Source organism: Nymphalis io, chromosome 3, assembly GCF_905147045.1.
Source record: "Nymphalis io chromosome 3, ilAglIoxx1.1, whole genome shotgun sequence".
In the NCBI taxonomy this organism is placed as follows: Eukaryota; Metazoa; Arthropoda; class Insecta; order Lepidoptera; family Nymphalidae; genus Nymphalis; species Nymphalis io.
In genome coordinates this window covers 7,812,628-7,823,164 of record NC_065890.1, presented here as the reverse complement: position 1 = coordinate 7,823,164, position 10,537 = coordinate 7,812,628, and the positions used below count along the sequence as shown (strand labels likewise).

General features: G+C 33.4%; 1 protein-coding gene and 1 non-coding gene across 2 annotated transcripts; one reads left to right on the top strand and one right to left on the bottom strand.

Annotated features, from left to right (window-relative positions):
• Window positions 1–2,191: 2,191 nt before the first annotated feature.
• On the top strand, window positions 2,192–3,555 carry LOC126781446 (transcription factor MafA-like). The gene has a single exon (XM_050506434.1). The coding sequence runs from the start codon at window positions 2,261–2,263 to the stop codon at window positions 3,170–3,172; it is 912 nt and encodes a 303-aa protein (XP_050362391.1). The 5' UTR covers window positions 2,192–2,260; the 3' UTR covers window positions 3,173–3,555.
• Window positions 3,556–6,157: 2,602 nt separating this feature from the next.
• LOC126781510 (U4 spliceosomal RNA) lies at window positions 6,158–6,290 on the bottom strand. Its single transcript, XR_007670674.1, has one exon. It is a non-coding gene; the product is annotated as a U4 spliceosomal RNA (small nuclear RNA).
• Window positions 6,291–10,537: the final 4,247 nt, after the last annotated feature.

Below are 10,537 nucleotides of genomic sequence, written 5' to 3'. Positions count from 1 at the left end.
TTGTAGTCATCTAAATCTTCTAGTAGCTCGATATAGTAATCAATAAAGAACGGCACGAAACTGTCTGTTAGATCCACCAAGAGATCGTTTTGTTTATTTTCTATTATTCTTATTTTATTCAGTTAATTTTTAGACAAAACTTATTTTAAAATTTTTATCACTAATTTTTATCGTAATAATTATATTGGTTGACAAAATAATATAATTCGCATTGAAACGTTTAAATAACTCATATATTCACAAAAAAATGAAGCGTTACTCGTTGCGACATCCGTGCTATAAGTGCGGGTGGCAGATCAATTGATGAAGAGGCTCCGATAGCGACGGTACGTGTCCCGCCGCCGGGAGTCCGCCTCTCGACCGCGCTATCGCTCTACCTGTGCCGCTCTTTCTATTGTTTAACAACAAGGAAGATACTATGAATAAAAAACGTATTTTAACATATTAATTTGCATGGAAATTATATTATTATTTAATATTTAGAAGACTTTGTACACTACATTCCATTATATGACTATGACTTGTCTTTTATTTCAAACTATGTTTGGAATACTAATTTTAATTTAGTCGTGGTCTGTTGGGAGTACTTGATGTTTTAAAATTATAGATCTACAGAATTTACAATTTTTAGGCTTATTTTTATAAGTCGTAGAGTATACAGTAGTACAGCAGTAACATTACTTGAACAAATATATCGAAAAATAAGTAATAGTTATCAGAGCTGCTTTAAATCAAGGAACTTTACCATTAATCGATGCAATTAGTGGAGTGCGGGATCAAACAGCGATCGCTACGTGACGGGCGGCGTACGGCGGGCGGGCGCGAGTAATCATGTAATAACATTTGCGGCAGCGTTGGCTCCGCTAACAATGTTGACCGTGGCGAGCAAACAACGGCGTCAGCCTACGGCCCGCCGCACTCGCACGCCGCAGCGCACTCCAACCCTACCTCGGCTAACTAAATCTACCTTTATCGTAAAGCAAAATTTCAGCCAGTAACTATTTGGTTTGAACGTGCAGTTTGATCGTAGAGGACACTTTTGAATGATTTTTGAATGTAATACCTACCTATAAATTGGTACCTACTCAGCTATCAACTTTTCGCTTAGATTATTTCAAACGTTTCTCTCCTTTTTTATCCAGCACTAAAAAGTATATTTAATGAAAAATCGAGTAGATAATTGGAATGCCAATGAATAAAACGAACCGATTGTGTAGATATACCTATTTATAGAGTTTTAAGTTCGACCGTATTCGTAACAGCCTGTGAATGTCCCACTGCATAGCTAAAGGCCTCCTCTCCCTTTTTTGAGGAGAATGTTTGGAGCTTATTCCACCACGCTGCTCCAATGCGGATTGGTGGAATACACATGTGGCAGAATTTCAGAGAAATTAAAAGAATATATATATATATTGATAAGAAAGAAAATTATTGATGTTATCAAATATTTTAAATCTTTTATATTAATTTAATCATAATAATTACATCTACCTAATTTACTCCTTTAAGCTTTCTGTTTAGCAAGCTATAAGTTAAAAAATATAAGTTATTTTTTTATTATAAAATTATATTAAAAAATACATAATATTCAAGGACTTAATTTCTTTACATCTCATATATGCTTTTAATTATAACTGGCTGTTGTTACAATAATGGGCGCATCGTTTCAATTATTTGCGGATAATAAGCAAGGGTTAAATGTTTAGAGTGCGGGCAGATCGGTGATTAAATGTAATTCGAAATTACGCTGACTTGTTAACCCCTTTGTGCTCGCCGACGCGTGAAATCACTTTGTTCTAATGTTAGCCACCTAACTGCCAAAGTCTATCCCAAAAAGTGATTTATTTAAAATAATTTACATTTCCTTAATTTTTTAAAAATAAAATTGGTTTTTTTATGTAGGTATATATAGGTATATTAAACGTAACGTTAATTGCTTTCTAATTAGATTGATGTATAGTTGTAATCAGTGTTTGTTAATTTCGTAAAGTCAGTTACCATTTAATATGATATTATAAAGTTTATAACGTGATTAGCGCACATGCGCTAAGTACATAATATCTTATGAAACCTGAGTTGTACATGTGTGCTGTGTTTATATTATGATGTCTTGATGTAGAGAACTTATGTTTGCAATGATAAAGGCTGTAGTGAAGTTGCGCGCGTCGCATAACGTCATTGGACTAGAGGGCGGAGTCTTGTGCCGCCCTGTGTCGCCGCGGCAGTCCGTTTCCGGCCGGCGCGTGCCCCGTACGGCTCCATGGTAGAACATACACTCGTCGACTGTTCTCAGGCGGGTGCCATGCAAACTCTAACGCCTCAGCCACACCGTGATGCTGATGAGGATCAGCTCGCTGACGAATATGTCCAAAATTTTGAACTAGATCATCTCGAAGATCATCATCTTGTAAAGCGTGAACCTCTACGCGCGGGCTGGCATGAACTTGTTGAAACATTACCTGCTTGCGCTCGCGCTTGCCGTCAGTGGCCTGATGCAGGCCCATATCCACAGCCACATGTAGCAATTGCCGTTGATCCTAGTACACCTCCGGAAACTCCACCAGCACCCGTCGGTCGCAGTCCATGTCGTGCTCCCCCTGTGGATGACGTGTTGTGGTTACCTCATATGCGCGAACCTCTCGATATGCGTACAGTTCCTTGCGGTAGTTTTGAAGAGTGGGATCGTCGTGAATGGAGGGAACAGGATCATCATTTACAGCAAGTTGGTTTACGCCCGTCAAGTTCATGCTCTGCAGTATCGCCACGTACAGGTCAACATCAATCTTACCAGCCATCATCGTGTGGGGATGATCTCATAAGTGATGATTTATTGATGACATTGAGTGTACGCGAACTAAATAAAAGATTGCATGGATTTCCACGAGAAGACGTTACACGATTGAAACAAAAACGTCGTACACTTAAAAATCGTGGATATGCACAAAATTGTCGAAGCAAAAGGCTTCAGCAAAGACAGGAATTAGAATTGGCAAACAGGTCCCTGCAGGATGAAATCCATCTTCTACAGCTGCAGGTTGCTCGTGTGTCACACGAGCGGGACGTGCTGAAGCAGCGTCTGGCGCTGGTGGGCCGTGAACATGCGGTGCCACAGCACGCAGGCCATGCACCTCCCACTCCACATTCCTCCCCAGAGTTCTTTTCGGAGCTGTGACGGCAGGGTGCGGCACCGCGGTCCGCCGCCGCTTCTGCCGCTACTTCTGGCGCCTCCTCTTCTGCATGCGCCTGGCAGCGCTATTAAAGCACTGCAATGACGGACTGCTCATGCTTTTGTTAAGTTTGAAAAGTTAATGATAATTATCATCATTTCCAGTTTTATAGTTTTTTAAAAGGTGGAACTATTAAGCCGTGATATCTGAATAAGATGGCTCTTTAAACACCGTGTTAAATGTATGGTTGTGTCGTATAATATTATTCATAGCTTCGTTAAAGTATATGTATTATTAAAAATTATACATAAGTTATAATGACTCATCTAATTAATCGAAAATAATTGTAAATAGTTACATAAATGACGAATATTAACTTTAGGATTTCTGTTTTCCTAATAAAATATTCTTAAATAATGTATGATTTTATTTATCGTCGTTGCTTTAAAATTATTAAACCTTTTCCTTTTAAAAATAAACATTTCAGCTAACCAATAAAGTTGTTTTCCCATACCATAACAAATTTATAAGAAAATAATATAAAGCTGAAAAACTTAATCTGTGATAATTATAATAACTATTTTGTTTTTATAAATTCTAAGAAAGCAAGTAGGCGCTTTAAAATCTTAAAGATAATTCATAAATCATATAAGTAGATGGAAAATCTTTTAACAATGACGATTTTCGGCATCAAGTATAATATCAAATAGAAATGAATCTAGGTCACGTGACTAGATCACTTAAAAAATTTCTTTAAAAAAATATTATTTAAAGAATAGTAGATAATAATAATGTTTAATAGTAAACAGATTAAATATACGTTATACTATATTTAATAATATGCGAAATAATTTTATTTCGTTGATTGCGCACAATAATAATTCACGTAAAATATTAAAAAATAATAATAACATTTTGTTTATATAACATGGGAAAACATTTATCAAAGATACAAGATAATAATTTTAATATCTAATTAATTATTGTTTGAATGATGATCTTATATAGACGATTAAAAACTTACAATATTTTTAGTGGACAATTTTATAGGGAAAAAATACATCTATGACTATAACTCCGTATGTTTTAACTTGCTGATTCTTAGCAACTCTTCTACCTAGCTCTGTTTCACTCGTATGAATTTTCATATGCTTCATATGTGCTTAAAATTCCTTGCATGTTTCCCGGTAAAAGAAAACATGGCTTGAGAAAACTTACACGTATCGGAGAGAATCATTTTAATTTAACCGACATGAATGTTTATTATACAAGTTGTATTCGGTAAAATTTTATTTTTTTATTTCTGTGCGTTCTTCATCTTTTTGATTTAATTTTATTACAAAGAATTACTTGATATAAGTTACTTATTTTAAATAAGTTAATTTAAATATTAACCAAGGTAATTTAAATATTATTTAATTTAATATAACAGTAGTATATTATGAAAATAGGTAAAAAGACTAAGGCAAAATGTTACTGAAACTCAATGCTAAGCAAAAATATAAGAATATATTTTTTATTTATTTATTAAGTATATCTTGCAACACAAAACAATAATTTACACTTAATTTTGTCAAATTGAAATGTAGCTTGTTGACAGAAAACTCTCTTTTAATAAATAAGTGTAACAAAACAAAATTCATGTAAAAAATAGGTACTACATACTTATAAATCATTTATTTCATTTACTTATAATTATTTAATTATTCAAGATTATATAATTATTCATAATATGTTTGTATTAATGATCTTTTAATACTTTAAATAAAATTATTTTAATTAATTTTTTAATTTATTTTAGACATTTTTTTTCAGCCTTTTGCCGTCCACTGCTGGACGAAAGCCTCCAAATTTTAGACAATATTGTACCTATTTCTTATGTCACTTAGCTAGGGAATAAAAAAATCTAGTCTGTGTACCATAATAGTTTTGATGCTTTTTTTTGCATATCAAGTAGAATATTTGTTACTTGTTAAAAAAATGGGAGTAAGGAGTTTGTCGTTTACAATTCCAGTATTAAGGTATTGACGATAATTTAAAAATGAATAGAGTTCAATTGGAGTATTTCTAAACAGGTGTTCGAATTTAATTAATGTTTATATACAAATGCAATAATATAAAAACAATTCAAAAAGATTGTGGATAAAAATGAATGAATTGAAGTTTAAGTATCGCGGACATAATGAGGCGTTATAGCCTGTATCATTATAATTACTAATAACAATAATTGTAATACAGAATTATATCACGGTTACAACGAGTCCAATGACTTATTGAAGTTGATTGAGCAATATTGCAAGTTAGCGACAATAGGCGATTGCCCAACAGTTTCATTTAAATTAGGTCGCGAAATGCAATGCTTGCAAATATTGCCTACCTACATATATATGTTTACCAAAAAATTAGTTATATTAAAAAATATTGTAATAGATAGATGTTTATTTTAATATAAATAAAATAAAATTTAGATTAGGTTAATATTATTTTTTTATTAACAGTTTTAGTAATAATATATTTCAATATTGTAGGATTGTAGTATTACAATAATTTAGTACAATTTAAATGTGGTTAGAAATGTGTAAGCGTGTCTATTTTATTTGAATTTTGCCAATGATTTAGCTTAATTTTTAATATAATGTTAAAAAGTACTAAGTAAGTCTGTGAAATAACTTATCTCGTTTTCCTAAAAGCGACCACTCTAAGTAGCAGCCCAGATAGTTCATACCAGACAATTGCAAAGAGCTCCATCCAGTATTGTTAGAAAGACGGCTTGCAGCTTATTTCATCAGTGCTCCAGTTTACTCTAGATTAGGTCGATTTTCATTCGACAGGTTCATGTTTGCTCACCATGTTTTCTCTTACTGCCGGGCATGGGATGCATTATAAAGATATGAAAACTACTAAAAGTAATACGGAACGAAGCTGAAAATTTCTCACGAAACAGCAACTAAAACATAGGGAAGCGAAGATTGTAAGATGTATTTGTAAAATAAATTTTTGCATTAAAAAAAACTATCATTTCCTAGTATACAAATTTAATATATCTTACTTCTATATTTCAACTAGCAATAATCGCACCTCGGATTAACCTCATTGGTTACGATATTGCCTCTGCGCAAAGTATAAGTAATGTAATATATAAGCCGAGATGGCCCAGTGGTAAGAACGCGTGAATCTTAACCGATGATCGTGCGTTCAAACCCGGGCAAGCACCACTGAATTTTCATGTGCTTAATTTGTGATTATAATTCATCTCGTGCTTTACGGTGAAGGAAAACATCGTGAGGAAACCTGCATGTGTCTAATTTTACTGAAATTCTGCCACATGCGTATTTCACCAACCCGCACTGGAGCAGCGTGGTGGAACCAGCTCTAAACCTTCTCCTCAAAAAGGGAAAGGAGGCCTTAGCCCAGCAGTGGGACATTCACAGGCTGTTACTGTACTTCTATATATCTATCGCTAATAGATACTGAAATATTTGTAGTGATTTTAGTTGCATTTGATTATATTTATTTTATAAATAACACGCTTCCTATAAACACTATATAATAGTTTGTTAACATATATGTTTATCACTCATGAATATATATAGTATTTTATTTAAACCCTACCTAAATAATAATTTCAAATCAGAAGAAAAACATTTTTTTTCAATACTTCAATAATTCAAATTTTCGATAAAATGAAAGTTACGTTTTTATTATAATAAAAGAAAAACAAGTAATTTTGTCTAAAATATTTCTACCTAAGTTGTCTTTGGGTTTATAAGCGATATACAAGATTAAACTAAATTATGCACCTAATTATTATAAGCATGTTTGCGATAAATAAAGTCAAGTAGTATTATGCATGTGTTGGTATCGTGCATGTGAAAATAAACAGGAAACCAACATTGTTGCGGTACTTATGACCCGCGAACTGACGGATTTCTTACAAATCGTAATTCAATACCCTTTGTTATTAGAAGTGTTAGGGCATCATGTTCCTTGATAATAACATTCTTTGTCGTTAGAAGACAATGTTTCGTATAATATAATTAAATCATAAGAAAATAATTTATGATTATAAATTATACTTATTTCTCTAGATGATAATTTAATTGATTTTAGATTTTAACTACGACTATTATTCTTAGTTTATTTTAATACAATGTAGGTACTTTTGTTCTAAAATAAATTATAAACTGCTATATCTAATTTAAAAGTAATAATTTCCTTCACTAAATGTTTCATAAAGTTTTGTTAAAAGATGATTGCATTCAAAATCGAATCGGAAACTAATTTAAAAAATCTAAAGTCAAAAAACGATTAACTAAATTTTTTGTAGCCATTTATATATATAACCCTTATTAATGGAGTTTGTAAGCACAATGTATTTAAAAATGCATTATGTACATAATTTCATTCCATTCAAATAAAATTTAACGCCTTGTATCAAATGAAAAGAATAAATATCCTTATACCTATATACGTACGTGTATTATATTTTCATTTCGATGTCGCTTATAGCTATTGTGTTATATTATAATATCGTAGTTATGTACGTTTGTATGTACAATACTATTCATAGCGATCTTGTAAAGCCAAAGGCTTTGTGGTGGGAGACAGGGCGTGTCCTCCGGCGCCACGCCCCGCCAGAACGAGAGAAACTACGCCGCCTATTAAGTTCTGAATACAAAAAACATTTCAGCTGCCAAACGGTCTGTAAATTTTACTCCTCGGCTTTAAAGCTCAAATTCCAATGAATTTTCGCCGTTTATTAGTAATTTTAGCATGGTTTTGCAGGAGAGGGCCATGTCCATGCTCGGTTCTTATCTACAGAGTGCTTATTATAAGCTGTAGTTGTATGTAAGTCGAGGCTGTCATGCAAATGGAAGGCTGTTAATGAAGTCTAGGAGAATTATGGGCATTGTTACTGCGGTCCGGCGGCGAAATGGCCCATTTTGTTGCTATACATCATCATAATATATCGTACAATTACTCAGTTTTATAGACATGCCGTTGATATTAAGGAAATTAATGTTATGAATGATTTAACGATATCTAAATTTAAAATATAAATGTTAAGTTTGTTTTTTTATTTTATGTAATATTGCTATACATTGACAACATAGCGTACCTAGTACATAACTGAGTTAATACTTTTTATTTATATTCTATGGTGCTATCTACATAAAATTATATCATGTCATGCTAAAAGCATACTTTTTATATTCGAAAATTATATTATCTATTTACACTATAATTGTACTGTTATTGTATGTAAAAGTAGAAAATACACAAATAACCATAGAATAAAACGTAATTAAAGTATGAATAAGTATTCAAAAAGTATATAAAAATATTATACGTACTAAGATAATTGTTACATCATATCACAAAAATATCAATGAAGTCATGAAAAACTTTCTTGTGTTTGAATAAATACTTTGTTAAATATAACTATATTCTTCTTAAATCATTGAAACTATAGTTAACTATAGACAATAATCATCTAAATCATCATTCGGTTTTCGGAATTGGAAGGTTGGGACGCCAACTGTAGACGGTGTGGAGGGTGCGATGGCCGCGCGTAGTGATGAGCCAGCAGAGCTCGGCTGCGGCGACGCGGCACATTTTTCTAGTGGCAAGGTCGGGTGCTACTGTGACGTCACCATTCAACTCTACTTTCCATTTTAGAGGAAACTATGATTTTATTTAGCCAAATTTGTAGTATAAATAGCCAGTCAATATCGATGGTATTCTTTATGATGATGACCGTGTACTTCACCTTTATTCTATAATAAAATAGAATTAAATTTTGTAGATTGACATAGTATTAGGCATATGTTACTAGAAACATAGAAAAATAAATATATGTTTATTACTTCTACAAAAACTCTACGGTAAAACTCACATAAACCCTCTCTCACTCACTCTTTTTAATTCGTAAAATACCTGTGCTAGAGGTCTTCTTCCTAACAAGTGCAAAAAAAAATAGAAGTGTGTTTTTAATTGTATTGTATTTGTTAGAATGATAAATGGTCACAAACTTGGCATTGCAAGAAATATTAACCTTCCCTTACATCGCCGATACACCACCTATCTAGAGAACTAAGATGTTATGCCCCTTGTGTCTGCAGTTACACTGGCTCACTCACCTTTCAAACCAGAATACGACAATACAAGTATTGCTGTTTGGCCGTAGAATAGTAGTAGCCCTACCTTCAAGTAAACAACTTATATAATATATCCTATGATTTTTCAAGATATATAGGAATAAGTACATAATAATGTCCTCCAGACCGATTTCGGCCACGGCGTCCAATCTCAAGAGAAATTAGCCAACTGCACAGGAAACATTATAGTGCACAAGTATGTGCGCAAAACACAGGTGCACTTTCATAATTCGATGGGACGGCTATCCGACACGACCGGAAAGAGTTCGATAAAGGTTGTATTTAAGACGACAGAAAGCATTATATTTAGCATATACATTACATTACATACACAAGATTATAATATATCATAAATATTTACATAAAATGTCTGTTGAGTTGTTGTGACTTGTATATTAGACACGCAATAGTCAGGGCTCTAAAAATTGGTGGTTTGTACTCAAGTTAGACAGGCGGGGATACTTACCACTATACTACCGAGGAATTTCATTGAAATTCTGTGTATGTCACATGTGTATTCTACCAACCCGCATTGGAGCAGCGTGATGGAATAAGCTCCAAACCTTCTCCTCAAAAGGGAGAGGAGGCCTTAGCCCAGCAGTGGGACATTAACAGGCTGTTACTCAAGTTAGAAGTAATAGTTATTAATAATAGTTAGAAGTAAAGGCCCAAGTAACTCTTACACAAATACCCGTCTCACCTTTTCTTGCAAAATAAACATTTATTTTGGCATTGATGTTTAAAATTTCCTGCCCTTAACGTCTTTCTTTCTTTTTTTTTATAGAATAGGAAGGCCACCCGATGGCAAGTGGTCACCAACGCCCATAGACATTGGCATTGTAAGAAATGTTAACCGTCCCTTACATCACCAATGCGCCACCAACCTTGGGAACTGAGATGTTATGTCCTTTGTGCATGTAATTACACTGGCTCGCTCACCCTTCAAACTGGAACACAACAATACCGAGTACTGCTGTTTTGCAGTAGAACATCTGATGAGTGGGTGGTACCTACCCAGACGAGCTTTGCACAAAGCCCTACCACCAGTAATGGTAAAAATGAAAAGCAATAAGCTCTATGAAATTTTAAAATGAATTATTACACAAAAATGCTGCCTGTAGGATTTGTTTGGTTGTAAACTCAGACGGTCATGTTAGTTGACATGATTCAGTGCGTTGACATTTTGACTCACAGTAAAACGGTAATGTTTAA

What these genes read in the sequence shown, in the direction of transcription:
- LOC126781446 (XM_050506434.1), top strand. Translation starts at nt 2,261, where the DNA reads ATGGTAGAACATACACTCGTCGACTGTTCTCAGGCGGGTGCCATGCAA.